Source organism: Pituophis catenifer, unplaced genomic scaffold (assembly GCF_029215685.1).
Source record: "Pituophis catenifer annectens isolate HBS135680 unplaced genomic scaffold, rPitCat1.0.hap2 SCAF_1, whole genome shotgun sequence".
Classification (NCBI taxonomy): Eukaryota; Metazoa; Chordata; class Lepidosauria; order Squamata; family Colubridae; genus Pituophis; species Pituophis catenifer.
The window spans coordinates 121,996,297-122,011,871 of record NW_027256881.1 but is presented as its reverse complement, the minus strand read 5'-3'; the positions used below and the strand labels follow the sequence as shown (position 1 = coordinate 122,011,871).

Here is a 15,575-nt window from a genome sequence, read left to right as displayed (position 1 = left end):
CCTGTTAGATCTCTCAGCGGCTTTTGATACCATCGACCATGGTATCATGCTGCACCGGTTGGAAGAGTTGGGGGTGGGAGGCACCGTACTAAGGTGGTTCTCCTCCTTTCTCTCCGACCGGTCGCAGTCTGTGTTGACAGGGGGGCAGAGGTCGACCCCGAGGCCCCTCATATGTGGGGTGCCGCAGTGATCGGTCCTCTCGCCCCTTTTGTTCAACATTTATGTAAAGCCGCTGGGCGAGATCATCCGTGGTTTTGGGGTGGAGTACCATCAGTACGCTGACGACACCCAGCTGTACATCTCCACCCCGGATCACCCCAACGATGCCCTTGAAGTGATGTCCCAGTGCCTGGAGGCCGTACGGATCTGGATGGGGAGGAACAGGCTCAGGCTCAACCCATCCAAGACCGAGTGGCTGTGGTTTCCGACGTCCCGATATAGTCAGCTAATGCCATCGCTGACTATTGGGGGCGAATCATTGGCCCCCACGGATAGGGCTCGCAACTTGGGTGTCCTCCTGGATTCACGGCTGTCGTTAGAAGAGCATGTGACGGCCGTGTCCGGGAGGATTTTTCATCAGGTTCGCCTGATCCGCCAGTTGCGTCCCTATCTAGATCGGGACTCCCTACACACAGTCACTCATGCCCTCGTTACTTCTCGTCTGGATTACTGCAACGCTCTCTACATGGGGCTCCCCTTGAGGTGCACTCGGAGGCTCCAACTGGCGCAGAGTGCGGCCGCGCGGGTGGTGATGGGAGCGACATGGAGTTCCCATGTGACACCTCTCCTGCGCGAGCTGCACTGGCTCCCGGTGGTCTTCCGAGTGCGCTTCAAGGTTCTGGTTATCACCTTTAAAGCGCTCCATGGCTTAGGACCTGGTTATTTACGGGACCGCCTGCTACCACCAATAGCCTCCCACCGGCCAGTACGCTCCCATAGAGAGGGGCTCCTCCGGGTGCCGTCGGCCAAACAATGTCGGCTGTCGGCCCCTAGGGGGAGAGCCTTCTCTGTGGGGGCACCTACGATCTGGAACGAGCTCCCCCCGGAGATACGTAGGATCCCGGATCTGCGCACCTTCCGCCGCGCGCTTAAGACTTTTCTATTTTATCAAGCTGGCCTGGCCTAAATCTTCCCCCTTTTTAAATGTGGAAATTTTAAATTTTTAAATTTTAAATTCGTCTTTTTATAGGGGTATGGGTAAGGCATTTTAAATTGGGGAGCCATTTTAGATTTAATTCTGTTTTAAACGTATTTTAATTGTTTATATTGTATGTTTTTTAACTTTGGCTGTGCACCGCCCCGAGTCCTTCGGGAGAGGGGGCGGTATAAAAATCTAATAAATAAATAAATATAAATAAATAAGGGAATCTATAGTGAATCCAAATTAATATCCATAGTTTTTGTCTCTAGTCTGCCTGAATGTATTACCATTGTTTTATCTTCAATCCTTAAAGGGACACACTGGAAAATTCAAAATACCTTCAAGACAGTCCAATGGTTAAGACATCAGGCTAGAAATCAGGAGATTATGAATTCTAGTCCCACTTTAGGTATGAAAGGTGATTGGATGATTTTGGATGAGTCACTCTCTCTCAGTCCAACTCACATCATAGGATTGCTGTTGTGAAGATAATAGGAGGAGGAGGGTGTGTTGGATATGTTTACTCTGCAGGTTGAACAACTCAATTGAAAATATAGAAATGGGCATATTAGGAATTAAGTGACTTAGTTAATCATGAATGTGGAGGATTTTTCATTATAAATTCTTCTGGGCATTGGCACATTTAAAGCCCAGACACTATTGCAGTTCAAGTCACAAATATGATAATGCATATCAAATTGAATAATGTGCTGTCATTTTCCTGTGTGCCATAAAAACAATACTAGAACTGTAGAAGAAATTTCCATTTTATGTTATAATTTGAAACAACCAGCTGCTCTTAGCAATCTCTGTCTTTTTGATACCAGCTATCTATCTTTCCTGATTGTCCTTATTTGATCTTGATGCAAACCCTGAATATGTTTGCTTTCATTTATTTGTCTTCTATACCAATCCATTTAAACCACTGCTTAATTATGGAAAGGTACCAATTTAAATATGCTTATATCTCAATGAGGTGTCAGTCATTGCATGGATGCAGCATTAGTAATACAAGGGCTAATCAACTAGCTGTGAACCATGACTTTACAAACTTCACCTCTGACACAATGTATTAGGCAGTCTTAGACAAAATACTGTTCTCATATTTAGCCTTCCATTTACAGTGTACAGACAACAATACCATGCTTAAGTACTGTTTCATTGCTTGCTAAATGTTCATTATGCATTTGAAATCTTAAAAATGGCTTTCGGTTAGCCCAGATAAAACATCACTAGAAACAATGAGATATAGTAAATATCTAACTTTCCTCTTAAATGCAATTATAATTATTCACATCATCCAAACTTAAAAACACAAAAGTTTTGTTCAAATTGTGATTTGGGAAAAGCTATTAACTGACACTGTTGTCAGATTTTGACTTAGTCTGGGATAGTCTAAGAGTTGGTTTACATGGGAAAAGAATTTACTATTTCCTCTGCATATATCTTAGCGATAGCAGCATCTTCACTCATCATGGCCAGACAACTATCTATCCTAGAGAGATAACTCTGAATGGTTCCCCATACATACACCTATTTGTAGCTCAGGGTTGAAATGAGGGGTCCTTGGTGCTCTCTGAGCTTAGTTATTTTCTTGCAGACGTTTCATTATCTAAACTAGGTAAAAAACTAGTAGAGTTCTAGGCTGTATTAACAGAGGAATAGAATCAAGATCATGTGAAGTATTAATACCACTTTATAATGCTTTGGTAAGACCACACTTGGAATATTGCATCCAGTTTTAGTTGCCATGATGTAAAAAAGATGTTAGAGACTCTAGAAAGAGTGCGGAGAAGAGCAACAAAGATGATTAGGGGACTGGAGGCTAAAACATATAAAGAACAGTTGCTGGAATTGGGTATGTCTAGTTTAATGAAAAGGAGTGACATGATAGCAGTGTTCCAATATCTCAGAGGCTGCCACAAAAAAGAGGGAGTCAAGCTATTCTTCAAAGCACCAGAGGGCAGGAGAAGAAGCAATGGATGGAAACTAATCAAGGAGAGAAGCAACCTAAAACTAAGGAAAAATATCCTGACAGTTAGAACAATTAATCAGTGGAACAATTTGCCTCCAGAAGTTGAAAATACTCCAGCACTGGAAGTTTTAAAGAAGAGATTGGACAACCATTTGTCTGAAATGGTATAGGGCTTGCTGCTTGAGCAGCCGGTTGGACTAGAAGACCTCCAAGGTCCCTTTCAACTCTGTTATTCTGTTCTGTTCTGTTCATCAGTGATCATCATCAGGGAGTAGTACATATGGAAGCAACTGCTTTAGATAATAGGTTGGGAGGGAGGCCTACTTGACTTTAATCAAACTACAATTTCTCAAATTGGATGTCATGCCATTTGTACAATACAAGAACAAAAGTTTTAACTTCTTTAGCTGCTGAAAAACATTGAGCAGGGCCGTGGCAAATGGCAATAGGAAACAGTGAGCTTCAAAGGATAAGGGGTTGTTTTAATAGGCATGGTTGGTTGGCTGTGTTGTTACATCTTGATTAGTTGATGGAGTTGATGTTTGCAGATTAGTCGGCTGTTTTGTAACATCTAACATTAGTCGTAACGACTAATCTGCAAACATCAACTCCATCAACTAAACAAGATGTAACAACACAGCCAACCAACCCGCTTACAACAACAAAGCCAGCACTCCCCACCTCCCCACCAGTATTTATAGAGAAACACCAGCCTGAAGATGATGAATGAGACTTCATCGAAACGTTGCCAAGACACCTCCAATTTTATGCGGGAGAAAACCCGAATAACCAAAGACCTACATACAAATACCCGCGAAAACCTCAGAAAGTATCTATCTATCTATCTATCTATCTATCTATCTATCTATCTATCTATCTATCTATCTATCTATATCATATCTATATCTATATCTATATCTATCTATCTATCTATCTATCTATCTATCTATCTATCTATCTATCTATCTATACACACACACACACACACACACATACATATATACATACAAATCACATCCTTTTGAGTAGTTGGATATTATGGTAATAAAACCTATTGCATAACTTCATTTTCTTCAGATGCTTTTTTTTTTTTAATTTGATTTATATGCCGCCCTTCTCCGGAGACTCAGGGCGGCTTACAATGCGTTAAGCAATAGCCTTCATACTTTTGACGGCTAAACATCAGGAATAACTAACAGATCTTCCACACAAACCCATTTATGCGTCTTGTTTACTGTAAACACAACCTTAGTTTGTGATATGAAAATAGCACATGAAAAGTTCTCCAAAGGCAGATGTAAGTTTCAAAATGGTCACAGGAAGAAATATGGTTTCCTTCACTCCCAAGAAGAAATTAAATTAAGAAATTATAAAGTTAGTCCCATAGACTCTTTGTCCACCACCACTACCATTCTATACTCTCTCAACCTGCAGCAGAAAACCTGATTTCTAATCATGATTTCTTGTGACACTATACGAAGCTCCTACAGATCAAGCACAATTCTACTGAGGTTTTAATTGGCATTTTTCTCTAAAATTATTGTATCTCTACCAACATGGCATTAACTTTTTGTTTCTTTTGAAGAATGTTAACTTGCTGAAAGCCTTCTGGAATACAAACAAAGTGAAGTAGATATGATATATGGTATGATATCATTTTCAGATAAATAATGAAACAAACTAAGATGGAGATCTTAGTTTGTTCCATTATTTATCTGAAAATGATATCATACCATATATCATATCTACTTCACTTTAATCAGGGCCAATTTCCTATTCATTTCATTAGTTAGGTTTGGCTGCCAATGAAGCAATTGGTCCAATATGCTTATAGACAGATTTAGATATTGTTATAGAAAAACACAAAACTTACCTAATGTGCACTTCATATTTCTGTCCATCATCCACTCTGATATCAGAACTGATCTTTTTAATTTCATCTCCGCTATCGCATTTGAATTGGTACTGAACAAAAAGAAAACAAAAGATTGATTTGTCACATTTGAATATGTCAGAAATTTCTGATCAGGGCTGAGCCAAATTGGGAAAAGCCAGAACATTAGGCTTTGTATGAACAAAAGTGTTTCGTGAGTCGTGAAACATGGATTTTTAGCCAGAATGAAATCTTTGACAAAGAGGGCAGGGTAAATCCCAACTCACAAGGAAGCCAGAATTATACTAGTTATCTTTACAGTCTAGCTTTACAGAAATAGTCAGAAAGTGAACACTGCCATAAAGTGTTTCAAATAGAAATCCATGAATACTTTCCCTTTACTTTAAAGATTGCTATACATGCATAAGTCAATTTAATTTACAGAGGATTTATCCATTTGCTATTATGCTTGGTATTAGTGATGTCACTTTTAAGAGGTTTAAAGCTGATTTATCTACTGCGCCAACAACAATCCAAGTTGGTGCTGCCCTCCGTGCTATGTACTAGGTGTATGAATGAAAGATGCTAATTTTGTATCAAATGAATGTCAAAATGAATTAGAGAAGGATAAGCCCTTTCCAGTATGAATTGGAACATTTGGAAAATCTGATTTTATCATATATTTGCTTCTGTTGTATGAACAGCATTGGTTCTAGATTGTTTTTGGAAGAAGAAGTCTTTGTGTTGTTTGTCCTTTTTTAAAAATTATTTAAAAAAAGATTTTTATTAACCTCTTATTTAATTTTGGATTTCGGACTTTTAAAATTATTATTTAGCATATGACATATCATACATGGATTAGCAATATAGATAAACATTTCAACTAGATTAGCAGAACCCAATAAAATTTAAGTGTTAAAAACAGGCCTACACTCTGTTGTTTTGTGGTTAATTTTTAAATCTAGTTGCTCCCATTTTTTTCTGGAAAAGGGATTTATTTTCCAATGAGGTTTTGTAGATAACTTGTATATAAATGCCAATCATAAAAATGTCTGTAACTAATGGGCAAAATCTGAGAGGAGTAAATACAGGGATTATATAGTTGAATGGAAAACATTTTGAGGCTTTGCTTTTGTTTTCTATTCCATTTATACCAATAAGTAAGTTAATAGGAAACATTTTTTTAATCCCAGATATAAATATTTCCTATATTTGAGGCTTATATTTGCAAAATATCTGAGGCTATATCTGAGGCTTATATTTGCAAAAATGCAAAACTGTCAGTCTCAAAAATGCTCTTATCCTTATCCTTATCCCTATTCTTATTTCTTATTTGATTATTTTATTTAATTATTAAATTTATATGCCACCCATCTCACTGTTATAGAGACTCTGGGCGGCTTACAACATGAATAGAATTGTTAGATTGATTATTTGGGATTTTCTAAAATCAGTCAATTCCTGCCAAAAAATTTCCTTGCTATATTCTATTATATTTCTTGACTGATATGTCCAACATATTAAGCAATAAGTGCAAACGCCCTTTGCAACTAAGATGTTTTTCAGATATTCTCATCAGTTCTTTGTAAAACTATTGTTCTCAGCATTTGTTGGGAAAACGCAGTCATTGTTATACAAAATAGCTACAATGCATCTACAATCAGTTTCATGTTTTTCATCAAAAATAAAGGACGAATAATGAATATATTACCTTTCCATTTTCCTTTCTACAGCAAATTTATAAAATAACCTAAGGATTAATGCTATCAAGTTAGCATCAAGGTTTAGGTGGAGAATAGCTAAGTATTTTAATATCTTTGAGATAAATTAAATTGAATAAAATAAATAAATGTACCTAATATTTTTGCTCCATGGTTTAATGCACTGCATTTATTAAATTTCATTTTCGGCAGAGGCCATGAATACCAACCCATGCATATTACACTTTTGCTACATACCAGTAGGTATCTATTCTATCTTCCATTCAAATAATTCCTACAAAGAGAATTCTCTAAAAGGATTTTTTTGTTGTTGTTGTTAAAAGTAACATCTGGTTATTTCTAGACAGTTAATATTATTAACTGTCCAATCTGCAAACACAGACTTCTAAAACTCTTTATAAAGAAGACTCTTATAGAATTTAGAAATGAATAATTTGAAGTGTTACCTCTAAGATACCATGCTGGATAGAAAGCTGAATAACAAAGTTGCCCATTGTTGTTGGCTTCTGTTCAATATAGAGAAGGAGGCCGTGGAAGCCAAAGGTCTGGAATTGTAAATTGATGCTATTGTGCTGATGCAAAGTAATCCCTCTAAATTCCATATAAGAATTCCCCTGGTACTGAATATAGCTAAAATCTATAAGAAAAATATATATATATGAAAGAATGCATACCAATTGATTACATATCAAAGTCTTATTGTTTGGATACAGAAAAGCGATGACATTCATTCACTAATGTAGCGGTGCTTCTTAACCATTGTTCAGATAAAGGAAAAGAGGAAAGCATCCAAGTGCAACGATGTCTATTTATTGAGCACTACATGATTTGAATATAAATCTGACTTTGGAACAGTCTTGTAAAGAAAATGTCTGTTCATTTGTGAGAGTATTCCTTTTGCATGGATTTATTTCTGAACTATATATGGTATATATTAATCTCTATTGCAAAAGGAATCTGAGAGAGTGAGGCACAGAATTCAGATCAACAATTAAATGTCTATGGAGATTCTCAGTCATCTGGGTCATGGTTGTCCCAAAGGTGTTTTTTCAATAGAGAACTGGACTTTTTGATTTTTCTTTGAAGACGTTCCGCTTCTCATCCAAAAGCTTCTTCAGCTCTGAGCTCAGAGCTGAAGAAGTTCTTGGATGAGAAGCAAAAGAAAAACCAGAAAGTCCAGTTGCCTCTTGAAAAAGCACCTTTGGGATGATCAACAATTAATTAATTTACTGACATATGAAGATGATTCAGCTGAGCTTTATTTGGACAGAATACATCCCTGCTTCTTCTAACCAAATAATGGATCCAAAGTATTAATTCTTTTATGTTATGAGTTGCATTCCCTGGGAAGTCCCTCCCTCTATTGTAAAGTGGGAGGGACTAGAGCAAAATTGTGACTAAAAGTGAGGAGTGGCATTTAATTTTGTTGTTGAATAGCCCTTCTCTTTCCGATTTGTCTTCCTCTTCCTCCTTCCTTCTCTCCCTTTTGACATCTTCTCTATCTTAACTTGCCAAATAATAATAATAATAATAATAATAATAATAATAATAATAATAATAATAATAATAATAATAATAATTATTATTATTATTTTATTTCTATACCGCCCTTCTCCTGAAGGACTCAGGGCGGTGTACAGCCTATTTAAAAACACAAGACAAACATCAATTTAAAATTATTAAATAAATTTGGCTCCATTTAAAACCCCAGAAATTTAAAATACCCCAATTTAAAATTATCATGTCGATAGCCCGGCCTGGTGGAACAACAGGGTCTTCAGTGCACAGCGAACTACCCGGAGGTCGGGGATCTTACGTATTTCCGGGGGCAGTTCATTCCACAGGGCTGGGGCTCCCACAGAGAAGGCCCTCCCCCTGGGTGTCACCAGCCGACATAACTTGGCCGATGGCACCCTGAGGAGACCCTCTCTGTGGGAGCGAACTGGCCGGTGGGAGGCTATTGGTGGCAGAAGTCGGTCTCGAAGGTACCCGGGTCCTATGCCATGGAGCGCTTTAAAGGTGGTAACCAGCACCTTGAATCGCACCTGGAAGACCACTGGGAGCCAGTGCAGCTCGCGCAGGAGGGGTGTCACATGGGCACGAGTTGCGCCCATAACCACCCGTGCGGCCACATTCTGGACCAGTTGGAGCCTCCAAGTGCTCTTCAAGGGGAGCCCCATGTAGAAAGCATTACAATAGTCCAGCCGGGAGGTGACAAGGGCATGAGTGACCGTGCGCAAAGCGTCCCGGTCCAGAAAGGGCTGCAACTGGTGAATCAGGCAAACCTGATAAAAGGCACCCCTGGCCACGGCCGTCATATGCTCTTCTAAAGACAGCCGTGCATCCAGGAGGACACCCAGATTCCGAGCCCTCTCTGTGGGGGGCAAAGATTCACCCCCAATAGTCAGCGATGGCACCTGCTGACTATATCGGGACGCCGGAAGCCACAGCCACTCAGTCTTGGAGGGGTTGAGTCTGAGCCTGTTCCTCCCCATCCAGACCCGCATGGCCTCCAGGCAGCGAGACATCACATCAAGGGCATCGTTGGGGTGGTCTGGGGTGGAGATGTACAGCTGAGTATCATCAGTGTACAGATGACACTTCACCCCAAAACCACGGATGATCTCACCCAGCGGCTTCACATAAATGTTGAACAGAAGGGGCAAAAGGACCGACCCTTGCGGCACTCCCCATGTGAGGTGCCTCGAGGTCGACCTCTGCCCCCCTGCCAACACAAACTGCGAGCGGTCGGAGTGGAAGGAGGAGAACCACCGCAAAACGGTGCCCCCTATTCCTAACCCCCTCAACCGCTGCAGCATGATACCATGGTCGATGGTATCAAAAGCCACTGAGAGATCTAATAGGACTAGGACAGAGGAGCAACCCCTGTCCCGAGCCCTCCAGAGATCATCCACCAACGCGACCAATGCCGTTTCTGTGCTGTACCCCTGCCTGAAGCCCGACTGGCACGGGTCCAGATAGATAGCTTCATCCAGGTGTCGGGGAAGCTGTCGTGCCACCATGCTCTCAACAACCTTCACCACAAAACGAAGGTTGGAGATCGGATGGTAGTTGGCTAATTCAGCCGGGTCCAGGGAAGGCTTCTTGAGGAGGGGCCTCACTACCGCCTCTTTCAAGGCGGCAGGAAAGGCACCCTCACTCAGAGAAGCAGTTATAATCCCCTGGAGCCAGCCTCGTGTAACCTCCTGGGAGGCCAGTACCAACCAGGAGGGACACGGGTCCAATAAACACGTGGCGGCATTAATCTTACCCAGAACCCTGTCCACATCCTCGGGAGCCACAGGATCAAACTCCTCCCAAATAATATTCTCAAGACCTACCCTTGTCTCCTCCCCTGGACTCATCCAATCGGAGTCCAAGCCATCCCGAATCCGAGCGACTTTATCATGCAAGAATTGCACAAAATCCTCAGCACGACCCTGCAAGGGATCTTCCCACACTCCCCCCCGAAGAAGGGAGTGGGTCACCCTAAACAGGGTGGCTGGGCGGTTCTCTGCAGATGCGATAAGAGCGGAAAAATGGTTAGATTTCGCCGCTTTTATCGCCACTAGGTAGGTCTTGATATAAGACCTCACCTGTGTCCGGTCAGAATCGGATTGACTAGTCCTCCAAATGCTCTCTCTCTTTTCTGACGCTTCATCTCTCTCAGCTCCTCAGAGAACCAAGGAGCCAATTGAGATCGGCATCGGGTCAGAGGCCGCAAAGGCACGACGCGATCCAAAGCTCCAGCGGCCGCACTCTCCCAGGCGGCCACCAGCCCTTCAGTCGAGTCGTGTGTCAGAGTCTCAGGAAATGGCCCAAGTCAGGAACCTTTCGGGATCCATCAGGCGCCTGGGACGGAACCATCTGGTCGGTTCCGTCTCCCTGCGGCAGGGGGAAGTGGTAGGAAAGTCCAAGTGAAGGAGCAAATGATCTGTCCATGACAAGGGTTTAATATCTAGGTCCCCTCTACCAAGATCATTCAACCACTGACCAGAGATGAAAATCAAGTCCAGAGTGTGTCCCCCTATGTGAGTGGGGCCTTGAACTAACTGGGTCAGGTCCATGGCCGTCATGGAAGCCATGAACTCCCGAGCCACCTCTGACACCTCACCCGCAGATGGAAGGTTGAAATCCCCCATGACAATAAGTCTGGGGGTATCAACCGCCATGTTGCTAGTTTGGTTATCCTGGTTAGGCCCATATATAAGAGACTGTAGACTTTCTTGTAATAGTAATATTTATTTCTTTTCTTCCTCAGGAACACAATTAGACAAGCGCTAATCTGGGAGGAGAGAGAACTTATATACAGAGAAGGCGGGGCTAATGGTAAGTACTAACCAATGGTAAGTGACACAATGACATCACACAATGATATATACACAAGCACACTTATTTACAGATATCAGGTTAGGTATTTTCATCTGTAACAAATCCCCCTCTAAAATACCTAACTAATGGTGGGTTATTAAGATTATATATGTACATCAAGTTTGGAAGTCAAATACATATGTTGTTTGATTGGCAATGGCTTAGTGAGGATATCAGCAATTTGTTCACTAGTATCGCAATGGACAGCTTTAATAAATCCTATACTTGACAGTTGTCTCACATGTTTATATTTTATATCAATATGTCGAGATCGTTGACCTATTGCTTCGGAAGCAGATATATCAATTGCTGCCTTATTGTCCTCATTGATAATAATTGGATAAACAGGTTCATCCCACACATTGGTTAACAAGTCATCGAACCAAGTTAGATTGTTGACCGCTTTGGATAAACAAACATATTCGGCTTCCGCTGTGGAAGTGGCAATTAAATTCTGTTTGCCTGTGTACCAGTGCACCGCACAGCCATTTATAAGAAAAACATATCCAGAAGTACTTTTTCTGGTTTTTGAATCAGTAGCCCAATCAGCATCAGCGTAGCAGGTCAAAGTTGGTTTTTCTGAAATGAATGGTTCTAAGAATAAGCACATATCAATGCTAGACTTTAGATATTTTAGAATCCTCTTAATTCCTTCCCAGTGGTATGAGTTAGGATTGCTTACATGTCTTGATAACAAATTTACAGCAAGGGTGATATCAGGTCTGGTCCAATTAGATATGTATAATAAGGACCCAATAATTGATCGATATAACGTGTTATCCTTGAATGGTTCGTATTCATTATACACATTCCTATAAAAATCAGTTGACATAGGAGTATCACAAATTTTTGAGTTAATTAAGTTACATTTTTGTATGAGTTCCATAATCTTGTCTTTCTGAGATAATTTGAACCCCTTATCTGTTTTGTCAATTTGGACTCCTAGATACTTATTTACCTTTCCTAATATTTTTAAGTTGAAATTTTTGCCTAGTTGTTCAGCGAAATTATCACATTTAATTTTGTCGTGTCCAAAATACAATATATCATCAACATAAATCAAAACATATTCAATAGAATCATTATTTTTTTTTTGTGAAAAAACAAAAATCAGATGAAGTAGCTACAAAACCCATATTTTTAAGTATCTTTGATAAGCACTCATACCACCGCTTACCGGACTGTTTTAGTCCATAAAGGCTCTTATTTAATAGCCAAATTTCTCCCTTTTTTGTATCCTTTCCTGGGGGTGCTTTCACATAAATTTCTTTATCTAGATCAGCGTGTAGATAGGCTGTCTGCACGTCAAATTGATATACTTCCAGATTTAAGATAGAAGCTAACACTAGTGCTGTTTTCACGCTTTCTGATCTAACGGTTGGAGAGTAAGTGTCTTCATAGTCATCCGGAAATCTTTGGGCAAAGCCTTGAGCCACCAACCTGGCTTTGTATAGGAATTTACCATCCTCTAGCTCCTTGATTTTATAGATCCACCTAGTGCCAATAGGGGATTTCTCAGTAGGCAGGTCTGTTGGTGTATATACATTTAGTTCTCTCAAACTGTCCATCTCTTTTTTCATTGCTTCCTCCCACTTACTTTTTTCTTCTAGGGGTAGCTTAAGTATGTCATCATATGTGTTAGGAGTCAGGTGTTTAGCTTGGATAGACAGTACGTAATCATCTAATCTTTTAGGAATTATGCCCCTATTGGATCTAATGGGCCTATTCTGGGGATGTTCATCGCTATGCATATACTTAGCTTCTTTTTCGGTTAATTGATCTACTTTCAAAGTGGGGTGTCCTTTTTTCCATTCATCATTAACTATTACTGGGCATTTGATTCTGTTAGTGGATGTGGATTTGGGGTTCGTATCTGATGTGTGATGTTTTGCGTGCGTGTGTGTAATATTTTTTGATTCTGGGTAAATTTCATTGAGATGTAATTTTGACCAGTTCATGTGTTCATGAAACACAGCAGATCTGGATACAATGAAGTGATTATTTTTATCAATGAAGCGATATCCCTTGGTTCCTGATTCGTACCCCATAAATATTAGTCTTTTGGAAACTTTCTCTCCTTTGCGCCTTAACTGTGAGGGCACATATACATCAGCAGATACACCAAACACGTGTAAATGCCCAATTTTTGGTTTCCTTCCGTACATGAGTTCGTATGGGGTCTTGTTGATTGTACTGGACCATAAGCGATTTATAGTGTAATTGGAATAATTAAGGGCTTCAGCCCAGAATGACTGGTTTAAGCCAGCATCATCTAACACACATTTAACCATGGTTTGTAGCAAACCATTTTTCCTTTCAGAAACTCCATTTTGAAATGGGGAAAATGGACAAGATTTAAAGTGTAATATTCCTTGTGATTTTAGCCAAATTGAAAATTCGTTGGATAGGAATTCCGACCCCCTGTCGGTCATTATTTGTTTGATTTTGGTATTGTGTTGTGTTTCTACCATTTTAAAGAACTCCTTAAATTTTTTGAAAACCTCACTTTTGTGGTTAAGGGTGTATACAAACCCAAATCTACTATAATCATCGACTATGGTCAGAAAGTATCTTTTTTTATATTTAATTGAAGGTTTTAATGGGCCTACTACATCCATATGAATTAGTTGAAAGGTTGATTGTGTGGTGCGAGTGGCTTTTTTGGGTTTTGGCTTGTTTTTAATTTTGGATGAATTGCACACAGAGCACTCTAAGTAATTTTTACAGTTCTTTATTTTTAAATCTTCGGAACACTCTAACATTTTTCGTATGACTGGAAAGCTCGCGTGTCCTAGCTTTCTGTGGAGTAAGTGACTACAATTATCGTGAATAGGTTTTCCATTGTTTAAATTTTCAGACATATTAGTATCAGCGTTTGATGCATTCTTATCATTATTTTCATCATGGCTATCTGAATTTGGTTTTTCGTTTCTTAATTGATAGTTTGCATATACTAGTTCGTTATCTTGTGGCAGTAGGTATGTTAGTCCATCATTTGTAAATAGTTTACCTATGTTTCTGTTGTTCTTAGTCATGAATACCTTTCCACCTCTGAAAGTGGTTTCTATTTCATTCTCTATGCTTAACTTTAGGGTTGCCAATATGTTATTTGGAATTTCGGGCACAAATAGTACCCCCTCTATTTTTCCTATACCTTTTATATGCGTGTCTCCTATTCCTCTCACTAGGACTTTATTTTGGTTTGCTACTTTAATATAATATTTCTTTTCAGTGAAGTTACTTAATATTTCTCTATTATGAGTTGTATGGCATGTGGCTCCTGAATCTATGAGCCAGGTGTTGAGTGAATCAGATATCAAAGTGTTATTATTTCTTATTCCATATAGTGATCCTTTCTTATTTTCTCTAGGGTTATTTCTGTATGTTTGTCTTTCTCTAGAGTGTGGTGATTCTCTTCTCTTATACCTGTAATCTGGGGAAGTTCTGTCTAAAAAATGTATTCTTCTATCCTTGTGTTTATATGAGTCACCGTATCCTATATTCTTGGGGCAGTCTCTACTCTGATGTCTTTCAGATCCACATGTGAGACATTCATGTGGGTATCTGTCTCTGGCTCTGAAATCAGTCCTTCTTTGATTTCTACCTTCTCTTTGTTGTATATATCGCTCTCTTCTAAGTCTATCTTCAGTAATAAGCTTATTGGTAAGGTTTTCTAAAGTAATTTGCTCTATACTTAGGTTATCTATTAAGGTAATGTAGTTATCCCAGCTGTGATCTAGTGAGTTAATTATAATGCTTTTCATGGTGTTGTCAGAAATGGTTTCTCCCCTTTGAATAAGGTCTGCTCTTACAGCGTTTAAATTCAAGATATGTTCACTCATGGATGTATCATGTTTTAGTTTGGCAGAATAGAATTCCCTAGAGATTTTTGTGGTAGTGGCTACATTTTTGCTATAGAACAGTCTGAATAATTTTTGATATACTTCAAATACAGTTAAATTATGCTCTATACTGGGGAGTATACTTGGGGAAATAGAAACAATTAACATATAGTATGCTTTGTGATGGAGGCAGTCTATTTCATAGGTCCAAGGCTTATTTGGTGGGTTATCAATAAAAAATAAAACATTTTCTTTCAAATATACAATCTGTAAACACTGATCCCATTCCATTAAGTTGCTTCCATCTAATTTCAATTTTATAAAGTCTGGAGGTATTGTCCCTGAGTGTAGTGAGGTGTTATTCATGTTTAGTAGCTGTCCATGGTTTAAGACCTTAGCATACTCACAATAAGGTCTGGGGATGGTAGATGTATGTCTGTATTTACTTATCTCTATGTTGTCTTGACTTGTATCTATGTTTCCTTTTTCCTTTTCTGCAGGCTCTTTCTGGGCATGCTCAGTCTTCATTTTCTTCCAGCAGTCGGCGAGGGAGGTTCCTTTGTTTGCAGCTCCCGGGGTGATGTCCCAGACGGCCTTCTGTTGTTCTGTTTTGTCTCCGGAGGGCCTCTGGTGGCTGGAAAATGCCTGGGAT

The 15,575-nt window shown here is 39.7% G+C and overlaps 1 protein-coding gene across 1 annotated transcript in view; it reads right to left on the bottom strand.

The window, feature by feature from the left end:
* The window catches only part of EYS (eyes shut homolog), an 871,663-nt gene that overhangs the window by 237,748 nt on the left and 618,340 nt on the right, over positions 1-15,575 (bottom strand). Inside the window, exons 33-34 of the mRNA XM_070932259.1 lie at positions 7,157-7,347; positions 4,990-5,081 (exon numbers count right to left, since the gene is read on the bottom strand). Of these exons, the coding sequence (XP_070788360.1) occupies positions 4,990-5,081; positions 7,157-7,347 (283 nt within the window). The remainder of the gene's footprint in view (positions 1-4,989; positions 5,082-7,156; positions 7,348-15,575) is intronic.